At 46.1% G+C, this 14,193-nt stretch overlaps 5 protein-coding genes across 6 annotated transcripts; 2 read left to right on the top strand and 3 right to left on the bottom strand.

Annotated features, from left to right (window-relative positions):
- The first annotated feature begins 264 nt into the window (after positions 1–264).
- LOC128309619 (COX assembly mitochondrial protein 2 homolog) lies at positions 265–667 on the top strand. The gene is made up of 2 exons (XM_053046055.1): positions 265–437; positions 509–667. Exons 1-2 carry the CDS (start codon positions 357–359, stop codon positions 665–667), a joined length of 240 nt encoding a protein of 79 aa, XP_052902015.1. The 5' UTR covers positions 265–356.
- On the top strand, positions 664–1,269 carry LOC128309618 (protein Abitram). The gene has a single exon (XM_053046054.1). The coding sequence runs from the start codon at positions 664–666 to the stop codon at positions 1,225–1,227; it is 564 nt and encodes a 187-aa protein (XP_052902014.1). The 3' UTR covers positions 1,228–1,269.
- Positions 1,270–1,342: 73 nt separating this feature from the next.
- Positions 1,343–9,280, bottom strand: LOC128309617 (protein starmaker). 2 transcript variants are annotated; one of them, XM_053046052.1, is made up of 12 exons: positions 9,253–9,280; positions 8,598–8,706; positions 6,574–6,660; positions 5,896–6,512; positions 5,115–5,609; positions 4,866–5,057; positions 4,271–4,699; positions 3,803–4,124; positions 3,534–3,706; positions 2,971–3,162; positions 2,633–2,896; positions 1,343–2,563 (listed from the first exon to the last, which is right to left on the bottom strand). In XM_053046052.1, exons 2-12 carry the CDS (start codon positions 8,656–8,658, stop codon positions 2,153–2,155), a joined length of 3,243 nt encoding a protein of 1,080 aa, XP_052902012.1. In that variant the 5' UTR covers positions 8,659–8,706; positions 9,253–9,280; the 3' UTR covers positions 1,343–2,152. The 2 variants fall into 2 exon arrangements, with proteins under 2 accessions (XP_052902012.1, XP_052902011.1); XM_053046051.1 differs by having other exon boundaries at positions 4,824–5,057.
- A 793-nt stretch (positions 9,281–10,073) lies between these two features.
- Positions 10,074–11,551, bottom strand: LOC128310669 (endochitinase-like). Its single transcript, XM_053047365.1, has 2 exons — positions 11,421–11,551; positions 10,074–11,336 (listed from the first exon to the last, which is right to left on the bottom strand). Exons 1-2 carry the CDS (start codon positions 11,464–11,466, stop codon positions 10,138–10,140), a joined length of 1,245 nt encoding a protein of 414 aa, XP_052903325.1. The 5' UTR covers positions 11,467–11,551; the 3' UTR covers positions 10,074–10,137.
- An 843-nt stretch (positions 11,552–12,394) lies between these two features.
- On the bottom strand, positions 12,395–13,908 carry LOC128298912 (endochitinase-like). The gene is made up of 2 exons (XM_053034720.1): positions 13,274–13,908; positions 12,395–13,212 (listed from the first exon to the last, which is right to left on the bottom strand). The coding sequence occupies exons 1-2, from the start codon at positions 13,906–13,908 to the stop codon at positions 12,585–12,587; spliced, it is 1,263 nt and encodes a 420-aa protein (XP_052890680.1). The 3' UTR covers positions 12,395–12,584.
- Positions 13,909–14,193: the final 285 nt, after the last annotated feature.

Here is a 14,193-nt window from a genome sequence, read left to right on the forward strand (position 1 = left end):
TGGATCATTTCAATAATGCAGACAACTTTTTTGAGAGCCTCCCACAGCTTATTGATGGTTTCCAATTCGATTGATTTAATTCAAGAGATAAGGAGTATAGTTCTTTATTTTAAATTGAAAAAAACTGCATAAAATTCATTCAAAAATGCACTGCGGTAGATTATGTTCAGAAACTGTCACACAGTTTTCCAAGATGGCCGTCGAAGTAATGTTTGGTAAAACCTGGTTGCCGGTTTGATCTGTCATAACAAACTGTTGAAGAAATGCTTCTTTACCAAAAGTTGTGTAATTGTTCAGTGCAAAAAATCTCGTAAATCCTCCAACGAACGTGCTTTTACAGCGTTTAAGTGAAAGGTATGCATACAGATCTATCGCCGCATTTACATTCAACTGAATGCAATTTGATAATCGAAGAATTGAAAAAGTGCCATTCCGAGGTGAGGCGTAAAGCTGCACGTACAATACATACAGTTCGTCACATGTAAATTGCTTGCATTTTGTTTTGCAGAATAAATTTGGCAAGTTTCTTGGCATCTGCAATGATCTGGATCGCCAAATGATAGTGTGCTTGCGGAATGAAAGAAAAACTCGCCAGAAACTAAACCGAGAAAAAGCACTTGAAAAACAGAAACGTGTGCAGCAGCTGATGAAAGAACAGCAAGGATGATGACGTCCCTGGAAGGTTACTGGTACGAAGAAGAATCGCAGGAAATCCGCGGCATTAAAGTTCCCTCAATAGTGAACGATTTCATAGAGAATCAGCCATCAATTGTAGAGCGCTTTTATACGAAGCTATATAACGTACCGGCCAACAAGTCAGATGAGCCCCAGCAGATATTATTCCACTCCAATCGAATATGTTTGGTGGGTCTCGCCAAAGAACATGTCGCATTTAAAAAGGGCATCCGGAGCGTAAGCTTCGAAGTAGGCAAATTCGACCGTAGCGAGAACAAGGTGTCGGGTCGAAAAAAGAGTGGAGGAATGATCCTGCAGGCCGATTCTACGCTGGCATTGGTGACGTGTGTCGACGACAGTGTTTATAAGGTAAGATCTTGTGTACAGGGTAAACTGGTGGAAGTAAATGATCGTATCGTTGATAATCCGGACATGATGGGCCTCAGTGGAGAAGGATATGTTGCAATAGTAATGCCCAAGCCAGAACATTGTGATGCATTAAAGGAAAGATTGCTGAGTGAAGAAGCGTATCACAAAATGAGGGAAAACTAATAAATATTGTCGTACATTATAGCTAAATTTTTGCAACAAATCCTTCAAATTTCTTTGCTCTAGATATCACTAATACTAATATTAGATATACTAATTGATGAAATTGAAATTGAAACAGTATATTACCTTTATTGGTTTACAATTTTTATTCAACTTTCTCTTGGTTGCTTTTCGAACGTTGGCGATAGTATTGCCCTGTTTTCCGAGTTGTAGCATTGCGTTTACCTGTATCAATCAGTCTGGTCTAGAGTCACAAATTGCTCCAAACGTCACTCTGGTTGTGTATAGTTTATCCTCCTTGCTGCTGCTGCTGCTGCATTGGCGTACCTCGATGTAAACTATACATTGCAATGTCTTCTTATGCTCTGAGCCATCATTTATCACATAGGCAAACTTCATGTTCGTTTTCGATGCACACTTCTTTCTTTGATAACGGTTCAGAGTGTAACCTTTGTTGGAAGGTATTGCTTAGCTAAGTGCGCGCCTTGAAGTTGTGTTGTCTGAGAAATTCAGACAACCTGTATGTTATTTTATAACTTTTTTTTAACAAAACGGTAAACACCCCATCCTTCCATCGATACTTTTCTTATGGTTCAATATCCCCTAACACGAGCTATTCACTTTGTGAGCAGCAGAAGCAGTTTCAATTAATTATGGTTTGTTAGGTTCGTTCCGATACAACCTTAAAACCTCTAAGAATTAGAACGAAAAAAGAGAAAATAATAAAAGCGCAGATTTGTGTTTCAATGTCCCCAAACTGAGGTATTTCAGAGACATTAAAGCTACGACGATAGGAAGTAGTAGAAGATTCGTTAGGGAAAATGAAAAAAAATAATTAAATAAATAAGAATATACCGTACTACACTACTTTAACATTACGCACTGAATGCAAGTTTATCGATCGTACAAAAAGCGTGCCTTTCGCTCAACTATTCGATTTCCCCTTGCCGAAATCGGATGTGGGCGTGAGTACATCCAGCTTAGCAAGAGCAGCCTCCGACATTTTCTTGTACTTGCCGACCAGTTCGGGCAGCTCGTACGCAATCGCAACGTCGAGTTTGTTGATCGGACAGCCGCGGAAGTATGTGCACGTTTCGGAAAGTTTCTTGAACTCGTACAGAGGGTTCAGGTGGAAGAAATCCCGATAAACTTCCGGATCGGGCAGATCGTATCGAGAAATGTTGGTCAACGTCGAAAGACCCTCGTAGATGTGATAATCCTGCGGGTTGGCAATGATTTTCTCGGAAATCTGCTTCTTGTTACCGAACAGCGTCTTGTGGTTGTAATACGTAGTGAGGTAGCAATCCACCATCTTAGCGTGGTTGCGGACGCGAACCTACAAAATTTGGTAAGAATCCAAATTGCTTAACAATGAACACCGGTTCGAAGGCTAGCACGAACTTACCGCAAATCGACGAGCACTGGCAATTTTGTTCTCAATTCGTTTATCGATAGCCTGGCCAAGATCGAGCAGCAAAGTTCGTTCCTGTGCTTGGAGCAGACGGACGGGTGCTCCAACTTCGAACGGATTGGACCATAGAGACACCGTGTACATGACCGGTGGTTGCGCCGACGACATCAGCGGCGAAATGTTCCAGATCAAGGCACTCTGGACTCGCAACAGCTCCTCAGGTTTCACTTGATCAGCTTTGTTTAGCAGGATTCGTGTCTATGTTGGTGGGGTTAAAAGAAGAAATCGATAATGTGCTGGTGGTTTACAATCACAATAGTACGACAAGCTACCTGATATTCTCGTCCCTTGAGCTGGTCCAGGATGGCTTCAGTTTCTGGCCCAACATCCAACTTGGATGGGTCGTACACCAGAAAGATGATGTCAGCTCGATCAATAAACCACTGGCAGGCATCGTTGAACGGGAAGTACTTGGACACCTGCTTCCGGACCTCCAAAATGCCTGGAATTTCTACAATGTTAACCTGCAACGACGCATGATGGATGGAATTGGCGGAATGAGTGCACGTTAGCTAGGGTCAAGAGCTCTAATCGGTAACGAAGAGGGAGGCTTGCAAACAGTCGTTGGCAGTGAAAGTTAAGCTTGTTACTCGCGAGAAGCGTAACGTAAAAATAGCACGGAGAGACAGACATTCTATTTTGGGCAGTTCTGTCGCAATCCGGCCAGAGTGCGTGATGCACGAAATGTCAACCTAGATCGACACCGCAACAGCTGCTAGCTGCCCGCAAAGTGGTAATAAATGCCGCAAGGGCTGTTCGGTGTCTATGGTGCTCTTCGCCACCGTAGTGGTCGTAGCGAAATAGTATCACAATCTTACAGACATTGCTTACTTACCCTTTCGAGCAGCTGGTTGGGCAGCTTTTGACCACGCAGACGGTCAAGCAGACCCTGTCCAAACTTTTGCAATCCCGAGAAAGTCCAATCGGCGGCCAGTTGGGTACCATCCAAAACCTCCGGCTCGTCACCGTGCATTAAAATGTTAAAGTATGCGGGCGACGGTTCAGCACCTACGGGTGGAGACAAGATCGTCAAATAGCATCCACAACGGAGCCATTGCTTGCTCTAATTTGTGAATGTTTTCGCACAATCCTGCCCATACATACCTGTCCGCACAGAGTTGGGCGTGTACTCATTGTGTGTCAGATAGTTCAGAATGGTCGATTTGCCTCCGCTCCACGGGCCCATGAACAGCACGAGCGGTTTCGAGAATATCTCCGGATCGCCAAAGTGACGGTTGCTGAGATCGCGATACTTGTACAAGGTTTCGAGGGGTTTGATCGAATTATCGTAGATACGCTTGAGATCGCGCAAGATCACGTCGGCCGTATCTTGCAGAGCCTTCTCCCGGGCAGGTGCGTCGTCGTTGATATTCAGCAGTTCGTAGATGTGCGTAGTATCTCTAAGATTCGACGGAATTTCGTACTCCTGGTGAGATACGTAGATAGACAGATAAGATGTATGAAATAATAGCGCTTACAAGTTAGCTAGCGTAGAGATCTGGCAAACGATCGCTACGCGCCATCGTTGAACAGCTCGTGCTTATAAAATAGATAAAGCAATATTTTCATTACCAATAGCAGATCTTCCTCGGGGAATGACTCTTCCTGTGATTCGGTTTCGGTTTCTTCGGATGCTTTCTCAACACTTTCTTCCCCTTCCTGGGCCAAAGATTCCTCCGCGTCCTGCTTCACAACGACCTCTTCTTCGCTTTCCTCTTCCGCGTCAGTAGATGCGGCTTGTTGTTCTGCAGATTCTGCGCCAGCTTCCTCGGCACTCTCTTCACCAGCGTCCTGGACATCGGATGATTCTTCAGCGCTTTGTTCTTCCTGCTCCTGAGAGGTTGATTCTACATCCTCTACGGTGGTTGCGTCCTCGCTGCTCTCGTCGGCAGCAGGCTCTTCCGTAGAAGCTTCATCCTGCGGAGCTGATTCATCTTCCTCACTTTCGACCACTTGCTCCTCAGATTGCTCACTAGCCGCAGGTTCAGAACCATCTTTCTCCTGTAAATAAACGAAAGGATCAATCGATGCACTACTGCCGTCTGATAAACATTTACACTGAGCACTAGTTATCACTGACTTTGGACATTTTCTGCACCGAGTGAACCTCTGTTAAAACTCATACCTCCTCGCTTGTTGCAGTACTGCTTTCCGCTGTATTACGTACCGTTTCTTCACTCACATTGTCATCATCATCATCATCATCATCATCTTCATCATCATCTTCAACTTCTCCACTGGTCGGTTCATCTTCCGTTTCAGCTTCCTCACCACTAGCCACAGATTCCTCAGTCAAAGCTTCTTCATCTTCATCGTCGTTATCTGTGTCAGTTTCCTGCTCCTCTGAATTTGTTCCTTCCTGACGAAAGAGCACCAGTTAGGCAACGAAACCACAATACTATGCTCAACGGCTTACCAAATCTTCATTCTGATTGGTGTCCTCAGAACTATCGACTACTTCGTCATTTTCACTACCCTCCTCTGAGACGGCATCTGCGTCTTCTGCAGAAACATCTTCATCCTCTTCCTGCTCACGATCGTCATCCGATCCTTTAGCAGCATTTTCCTCTTCTAGATCATCATCCTCATCATCTTCTGCAGAAACATTTTCATCATCTTCCTGCTCACGATCGTCATCCGATCCCTTAGCAGCATTTTCCTCTTCTAGATCATCATCTTCATCATCTTCTGCAGAAACATTTTCATCATCTTCCTGCTCACGATCGTCGTACGATCCTTTAGCAGCATTTTCCTCTTCTAGATCATCATCCTCATCATCTTCACTCTTATTTTCTTCTTCATGTTCTTCCTCTTCATCATCATCATCATCATCTTCTTCATCTTCGTCATCATCCTGTTCCTCTGTTTTGGTCTCATCGTCTACTTTGTCTGGCGTCTCGTCTTCATCATCCTAACATTATCAAGTTGAAAGTACTATAAATATGTTGCATACGTAAGGATACAAAGCAATGACTAATGGTAAGAAAGCCGACGGTAAGGAAGGACAAGCACGGAATGATCATAGTAGCAATAAACGGTACAACAAGCGAGATTGGTGTGGGTTCGCGTCGAATGTTCTGGGTGTACAGCAAGCTTTCACGACTCCGATGGTAAATGAACATCACATGGTACGCTCTTATAAGGGCGCCATGCCAACAGGGCAAGAGACAAATTCATTCAGTAAGATTTAGGTTTACCTCATCATCATCATCATCCTCATCGTCGTCATCTTCATCATCCGCTGTATCAGCTTCTTTTTCCTGGCTCTCGGTAGCTTCCTCCGCGGATTGAGTGACTTCTTCCGTAGCTACATCATCATTCTGCTCCTCATCGTCATCATCCTCCTCATCATCGTCGTCCTCATCATTGTCGTCCAGCACCTGGTTGGCGGATTCTTCGGAGGTCAACTCTTCCGATTCCGTTTGGACGTCTTCAGCCTGGTCAGTTTCTTCGGACGCGATCGGTTCGGTTTCCTCGGATTGCACATTTTCCTCAGTTGCATCCTCTTCGTTCTGCTCATCCTGGTTGTTATCTTCGCCATCTCCCTCCTCATCGTCCTCATCGTCCTCGTCCTGTTCGGTTTCTTCCGTTTCTTCTACATTTTCCGACTCTCCGTCAACTGCCGCGTCCTCCGCTTTATCGGCGAACAACTGCTCCTGTACCTCTTCCGAGGGAGTTATCTCTTCCGAAACATCGTCCGCAGCTGTGTCCGTTTCCTCGGTACTCACTTCCTCCGCTGCCGTGTTGTCTTCCTCTTCCTGGCTTGTTACATCGATCGTATTCTCTATACTGGCATTTTCGTCGGCAGCTTCCGCTGAAAGAGATGGTCGTTAGACAGTTGGTCGTATCGCGCTCTAGTCGTCACCAGCTACTACCTGATTCGGACTTGAGATCTTTAATGGCTCTCTCAATGTAGGGTCTGCATTCGTACTCGGTTGGTGCTTCAGCTTGTACCTGTAATCCTGTGCAAACAGAGGGACAAAGTTGTTATATCAACAAAGCATGTTTTATTACGCCCCAAACCGTTTGGAATGATGCATCGTTTGTAGAATGTGCAAAAATACATCGATGACATATGTTCGTTCGCGTGTCGTATTGCATCACGATTTGGAGTGATACGCAAAAGGAAAACGCCAATGTTATCTACATTAAGCACGAAGCGTACGCTTACAGATGTCGTGTGAGATCGTTTTGATTTCACGCAGATGGCGCATCTTCGGTCCTATTTCCATCGATGCTATATTAATCTCTATTTAAAAATAGTGACCCTGATGGAAGTCTTGCGCGTGTTGAACACGGTACAGCGCTGGACCATGAAAATGTGTGTCAAGATCATACAAGACGACACTAATGACGCCAACGGTACAATCACCAAATGCAGTTTTGTTGAAGACGTACTCGTACTGTACAATGGAGACGCATGGTACTTTCTTCAAATATGGCAACTTTAAGGGATGATGGCGTATCTTAACAAAAAAAAACTACATTTAATGCAGTGTGTAGTTAGTTACAGTCTGCACGACATTCTAATGATTGCGACGTGTCTTATAGCATCATTCCATCGTACCGAGCCGTGTCATACTAGTTATTATCAAACTGAGATCTGAGGCTAACCATTTTTTACGCTTCTCGGCGGTTAATTATAGAAAGGAGCAATTAAAGAATGATTTTGTGCGCCTGGTGCGCTTTTTGGTTGTTAGGCAAATAGCCGAATAGAAACATTCATCGAGATGGACACCGATTTTCCTCACCAAATGTCAGCTATTTCCTTTAATATTTGAATGTTGCAACAACATCTATCTGTAGTTCTAATTAAATGGAGAAAGCTAATGAATTTCGTTAAAAAAATGCTGTGAAAATACAGCAATAATATGCTTATTGTGTATATCAAGCTAGCTGGCAAACGTTTCCTCACAAAACATCACCAGCACCAGTCCGTCCATTGGACTATGACAACAGGCTCCTAAAAATATCCTTTTTAAGCAGCTCATCTCCAAACGGTTGTGTGATGTATTCACCTACCGTTTTGTGAGTAAGCCGGTAATTGAAGTTACCCTCCACGCGGCAAAACGTCCCGTCCCGGTGGTCGTGGCATCAAGGCCGACAGTGAATTTATTACCGATTTAGCAACGCAGCATTGTTTGTAGCAGCGTTACGATTTGTTCCGACGGTCGCACTCGACTCGATCATCTATTGCCACTGTCAAATTATGGTTCACTCCTGTCAAGCGCTCAGTCACCGCCAAAAAGGGGAACCATGTAAGCGTGTAAGACTGACAATTTTTCTGGCACGCCAAGGCAAAATCATGGCCACGGATCAAGCGCCATCCGAGGCGGTGTGAGATAAAAGAAGGGATTTTAATTTTGGTGAAAATTAAAATCGAATCTGCAGCTATCGTTTTGTGTGGCAAAGCAGTTGCGGCCAGTGCGGGGAAAACCCTCGCCACATTCTCTAGTGTAAAGTATATATATCCATGTCTAGAAGCTCGCAAAACCCCCGTAGGAAGGAGTTCGAAATAGGTTAAAAATAAATCCCTAACCTCTTGCCTGTTTGGACGACCCTGTAGCGCCCCACGGCGATGGCAATGTGGTGGCCAACCACCCGCCCAACGCCGTCATCAGTAGCTCCCCCTGCTTTTTTCGGTTCATGCTTTTCGAACACGGCAAAACTGCTCGGTTTCGCGGATACGCGATCGCGCATATTCCCACCAGACCCACACCACATCCATCCGATCAGCGGCAGAAGTTGCATAATAAAATTATATAACTTGCAATTTTCACTACATTCTCGCGAGTGTAACGCATCGTTCGGTCTGGGGGGTTTGCTTTTTTTTCGTTCTGCACTTGATTCGCATTCTTGCCAGCTGATCATTTGCAGTAGTTTGTCTAGACATACTTACCCGCAGTGCTAAGGGTAAACAGCGCAAGGCCCAACAGGACCCACACTGAAATTCGTCGCATCGTTGCTCACGTTCGCTGGGTACCGCGCCTTATTCCACTTACATATGACTGTAAAACAACATCAAGAAAATATTGCAATTCATATTAATGCACTGGGAAAGCCAACGTTGCATATCGCACGTCACACATGTTGCTTTCGATTTCCGCCATTTTTATTTCAATAAATCATCCAATTCAAACACTTGCACGCACAACATTCGCACAACGTTTGCACTTTTATTTTTAAAATTTTGCAAATCAACGCGACAGACTTTTTGCTTCATCGTATGGATTCACGGAAACCCGAAATTCACACAGTAAAACACACATTACACAACAATAAAACACATTCGTTAGCATCGCTAGTGATTTGGATGATTATGAAGGTCGAAGATCGCGATTAGGCGTAATTCAAAAGCCAGCACAAAGATCACTTTTTTTCGTTTGTCAGAATTTATGTGCACCACCGTTTACTATCAATCGAACTTTCGACCATTTTTCGTATGGATCGTGTTGCGTTGTGGTATAATTTCCAGTGCACCGTTCTGCAGTGGAATATCCCGAAACGGTTGATGGTACTTGGAGGGGGGCAGGGAAGAAACACACAAAATTTACCGCAAAGTAGATCCACGTACAACGTGCGTCTCGGACGATGCTCGAAGATTCACTCACTGGCCAACCCAGTCTGTTTGCTGCTGCGGCCCTAAGGTGGTTGCCGAATTTCCCAAAAACCAATCTCACACGTCCCGTGACGGACGAGTTTCCCTGTTGGCGCTGACGCTACGACGCACGGAGCATTCGGAGAAGAGCAAGCAGCAAGCCGGCAGAGAGTTAAAATATATGCGCAAAAGTGCGAGAGCATCCTACCTCCATGGTTAATTTTAGAGATAGACACAAAAAATAGCACAACTAGCGAAATACGGGGACGGACGCCATCGGTGTCCGGCAGAGATATGAGCATTCGTCTAACAATTGGCATGACATATTGTGCCACTAAGGCAACTTCTACTGATGACGTGGCGTGGATTGTTTCGTTTCGTTTACCTACCTCATGATTCTTATCCAACAATGTCGTCTCTGGGATCTTCAGTGACATACTCCAATGAAAACTCCAATATTGATCATATGGGCCCTATTCTTAAAGGGATCTCCTGCACGCATTGCAGGTTGACTCGAGTTGACAGGCTATCGGAACTGCGGTACCCCGTCTTTACTGCCCACATATTATGTGCTTTAGCGCAAATTGTTAGCTCTCCGTTGAAAGATGGAATTCCAACCTAACGAGCAGGGGTTACCCTGCTCAAGCCCTGTTAATTAATTTACACCGCTGCTTGGCAGTAACCCAGAATAATTATAACCGGTTTTGAACAAATAATAGCCTACCGGCTGATCGTCACTGGGCGCAACTAACAGCGACAAACATGTAAAGAGTCAGATATATTATTTTATTTGCAAAACAAATACGAATACTTCACATTCCACCTATTCTCTTCCCGCTGCTCATCTTGCGCCGGCGGTTTTGTTTAGTTCCCTTTTCTCCGTGCTTGTCGGGAAAATGTGCCAATCTTTTATCTTCGTTTCGTCGTGGTATTTGGCGAGAAATCTGGTAAGGGGAAACGGTTCACCGCAGGACCCTCTGTAGTCGTCCAAATCGAGCGAGAACGCGTACAGCCCGCCGAGTCCCTTCCGCTTCACGTAGTTGATCTTCTCCTGCAGCGATCGGTCATTCTCGTAACCGATCCACGTCGTTTCGCTGTACGCGTACGGGCACAGTCCCACGTCGTCCCACTTCTTCGTCCACTCGTCGCTGGTGAGATTGTGGCAAAATTCACAGTACCCCAAATAACCCGGCTCATTGCTGTACGGGCCGGGATCACCCGCTCCGATCGTAACCGCACCGATGGTGTTATCCAGCGGATCATCCAGCAGATACGTTCGACCGAACAGAGCAACCCCGAGCGTAACCTTCTGCGGTGGACAACCCTTGGAGAGCCAATCATCCACTCCGTCGCCTACATTCACATGTTCGAAGCTTTCCATCACTAGATCGTTCGGTCGCGGTGCGAGCGGACTGTGGACATCCGCAAAGTTGTTCCACCAGCCGCGCAGATCATAGCCGACCATGTGCACAAAGTCCGCCGCGGCACACAACTCCTCCTGATGGTATCCAACAGCCATGCGGGATATGTCAATCGGAACCTGTATCACCACCTCCCACTGCTTCGACTCATCCCGTATCACCTTGGCCAGCTCCGACACCAAGTAAAGGAAGGTGTCCTTGTCCTCTACCGCACCGCCACGATCGAAGTTACCCGGATAGAGCCAAACCAGCTCAATGCCATCGAGCCGATACTGGTGCAGGAACTTCATCACGCTGCCGATGAACTGATTACGGCGCGTGCGAAACTTTGCCATCTCGCTAAACTTCGCACCACCGTGCGCCCATCCACCGACCGCAATCAGCAGCTTCAGGTGTGGGAACTGTTCTTTCAGTGCGGCAAACCGCTCCAGACCCCGCTCGCCGATATCGTACTCCGGTTGCAGCAGTTCCAGCTGGTACGATGTTTCATTAACACCGAGAAAGTTGTACACGACGTGCGAACAGAGGTTGCCAGGGATGTCATTGATCTGGAACGAACCTTCGTCCGGTCGATCACGGGACCACGTCGTATAGTGGCACACGAAACGGGTTTCGGCGACTGGAAATCCAACCACATAACACAGGAGACACTCACGTTAGAACCGGACTTGGAGCACCGATTGTCAACAATAATTCAACTTACCCAACGCTATGCAGCACACCAGAAAAGCTTTAATCAAATGTGCCATTTTTTCTACTGCTGAGCTGTTTCCAACATCCTAATCTTGCTGTACGAATTCGAGACGACGATGAGACCGCAGGGTCCGATGCGTGTTATCTCGCGGACCGCTCACTATAGTATGAAGCCCGGTCTCGGACACCGTTTACCGTCTACGTAAAGCCGGGTATATTGGAAAAAACCTGTTTGCTTGGTAAACCGATGGGAAATTCTGGGCAATAAAACCGACCAGATTGTAGCGGTGCGCGTAAGTAACCGAAACACGAAACAAAACTACACAGTATCATTTACTGCGCTTTGTGGACAACGGTGCGGTTTTAGCTACCGGAATGCATTATGAATTATGCATGTGGAGGTGCGACAGGCACATTTTTATTTTTGTTCAGACGAGCAAGTATTTGGTTTTGTTTGGTTCCTTTATGAATTATACAACATGTTTGTTAAACAAATGTTAATCCATTCGAATGTGGGTTCTATCGTACCTTCTGCTCTTTAATAGCGAGATTATGCTTGTTAATAGCTCAATAACGAGCCCAATAGCAATAACAATATCCCACTAACAAAAAAATACAGTGATGTCAAACCCCTGACAGTTCATCTGATGTATCATGAAGCTCCAAACAATATTATCACTTACGACAAGTGGACAAAAGCATTCTTCAACAATCTTCAAAAAACCCAGAATAAACTAATTTTATTTAGCTTTTATATTGTATTTTGAAATTGTATTTAAACTGTTCAAACGCCGGGTAAAGTGCTCACGGGTAAATTGCATACCCTTGTACGGCTGCCGATGTTTGACACCTCTAAAAGCGCTGATGTTAAAGTTCAAAACCATGTTTAGACAATATTGATACTGATTCGGATTACCATGAAAAGACGGTGCAGTTACGGCGTGTTATTGCATTCGGTTTGTTGGCAATGTATGTGGTCGTCTATTTAAGCGATCGCGAAACATTTTTTTTTGTTAAATGTTCAGAGCAATCATAATTCATTTCGTGAAGCACTTTAAATAAGATCAAGGTAGCAAGGTAGTTCATTTCAGGATCAGGTGCCTGGCTTTGCACTGCCCAAACGCTTTTGGCACATTATGCTCACAATCCTAACCTACACCAAACGAACACTGCACTAAACTAAGTCACATGGTTCCCGGAACAGCGTGAAATCGTTTCCATCATCCGTTGGGCATGGGTTCTTCGGTTTGTACGCCTGTCGGAGGGCCGTTAGCAACGGATACCGAGCACCGCACTTGCCTCTATAATCGTCCAAATCGAGCGAAAACGCGTACATTCCTGCCAATTTCTGGAACTTGGCAAAGTTGGCTTTCTCTGTGAGTGAAATTTCATTCTCATAACCCACCCACTGATTGCCCTGGTGCGCGTACGGACAAAGGCCCCGCTCGTCCCATTCGACCGTCCATGCGGATTGTTTCATTTCGTCACAAATCTCAAAGTAACCCCGATAGCCACCTTCCGCCGTGTATGGTCCCGGTGCTCCCGGTCCACTGATCGGTGCGTGCAGTCCATTCGTGGCGCTGTTTTCCAGTGTGAACGTTCGGCCAAACAGTGGCACACCGATCACGATCTTGTTCGCCGAGCAACCATTCTTCATCCAGTACTGTACACCTCCCTTAACGTTCAGGTCCTTCAGGCCGCCCGTGTCGAACTCACGGTTGTTCATGGGGCTGTGCACATCGGTGAATGCATTCCACGAACCACGAAGATCATACCCGGTCAGGTACAAATAGTCGGCCACTCTACGAACATACGAGGCTGGTGAGTTTGGTCCTCCCTTCATCGTTACCTTACAAAACTTACCTGCACAGCTGGTTCTGGTGGTATCCGAGATCTATCCGGTACCGATCGAGGGGCACTTGCACGACCACATCCCAGTGTTCGTTGCCCGAATCCCGGAAGGCACTCTTCAGCTCCGCTATCAGCAGATACAGATTGTCCTTATCACTGTTCGTTCCGCCACGGTCCGGACTACCCGGCCAAAGCCACACAATTTCGATGCCATCGAAATCGTACCGCTTCAAAAACTCGATCACACTCGTGATAAATATTTCCCGACCGTTCAGTGTAGCTGCCATCTTCTGGAACGGCACAGCACCGTGCGCCCATCCGCCGACCGCCAACGAAAGCTTCACCTCCGGGTGCTCCTTCTTCAGGTTGGCAAACCTCTCGTACCCCTGCTGAAGAATGTCAAACTTCCGGTTGGTGGGCTTCAGCTCGAACGTATACTCGTCCACACCGGCGAACGTGTACGTGATATGGGTGCAGAGGTCGACCGGTATGTCATTGACATTGAACGCATATTCACCCGCCCTGTCCGGGGACCAGTTCGTGAAGTAGCAAACCAGTCGGCTTTCTTCACCGGCACAGTGCGTAGTACGAGGGGCTAGCAGTAACAGATGCATTAATAGCACCACGTTCCCCGCAAGTGGGCCCATATCTTTGAGACACATTAAAATAAAAGGCACAAATAAAGTAGAAGTTATCATTCGGCTCTAGTGCGCGCGGTGTGTGTGCTTTTTTGTAGCGCCATCCTCCAATGCTCGAACTGACCAAACAGGTTTGGTGCTCTACCATAGCGTTCGTGGTGGTTGGTGCGGGATGATACTTACATTTTTTTAGCGCCATCATCGCGTGAACCACCTTTTAAGCCGAAGGAAGGTCGTCTTTGAGCTGAAAGCCCATTCACTCCCGCAGGCGTCTGGATCGGTACTGGGAGCGCA

This window comes from Anopheles moucheti, chromosome 2, assembly GCF_943734755.1.
Source record: "Anopheles moucheti chromosome 2, idAnoMoucSN_F20_07, whole genome shotgun sequence".
NCBI classification, from domain to species: Eukaryota; Metazoa; Arthropoda; class Insecta; order Diptera; family Culicidae; genus Anopheles; species Anopheles moucheti.

What these genes read in the sequence shown, in the direction of transcription:
- LOC128309619 (XM_053046055.1), top strand. Translation starts at nt 357, where the DNA reads ATGCATACAGATCTATCGCCGCATTTACATTCAACTGAATGCAATTTG. An exon ending in TGAAAAAGTGCCATTCCGAG is followed by an intron (nt 438 to 508) that starts GTGAGGCGTAAA and finishes TTTGTTTTGCAG; the next exon opens with AATAAATTTGGCAAGTTTCT.
- LOC128310669 (XM_053047365.1), bottom strand. Translation starts at nt 11,466, where the DNA reads ATGGCACATTTGATTAAAGCTTTTCTGGTGTGCTGCATAGCGTTGG. An exon ending in GGTGTGCTGCATAGCGTTGG is followed by an intron (nt 11,337 to 11,420) that starts GTAAGTTGAATT and finishes TTGGATTTCCAG; the next exon opens with TCGCCGAAACCCGTTTCGTG.
- LOC128298912 (XM_053034720.1), bottom strand. Translation starts at nt 13,908, where the DNA reads ATGGGCCCACTTGCGGGGAACGTGGTGCTATTAATGCATCTGTTACTG. An exon ending in CACCAGAACCAGCTGTGCAG is followed by an intron (nt 13,213 to 13,273) that starts GTAAGTTTTGTA and finishes GTATGTTCGTAG; the next exon opens with AGTGGCCGACTATTTGTACC.
- LOC128309617 (XM_053046051.1), bottom strand. Translation starts at nt 8,658, where the DNA reads ATGCGACGAATTTCAGTGTGGGTCCTGTTGGGCCTTGCGCTGTTTACC. An exon ending in CCAATCAGAATGAAGATTTG is followed by an intron (nt 5,058 to 5,114) that starts GTAAGCCGTTGA and finishes CTCTTTCGTCAG; the next exon opens with GAAGGAACAAATTCAGAGGA. An exon ending in TCAAGGGACGAGAATATCAG is followed by an intron (nt 2,897 to 2,970) that starts GTAGCTTGTCGT and finishes CCACCAACATAG; the next exon opens with ACACGAATCCTGCTAAACAA.
- LOC128309618 (XM_053046054.1), top strand. Translation starts at nt 664, where the DNA reads ATGATGACGTCCCTGGAAGGTTACTGGTACGAAGAAGAATCGCAGGAA.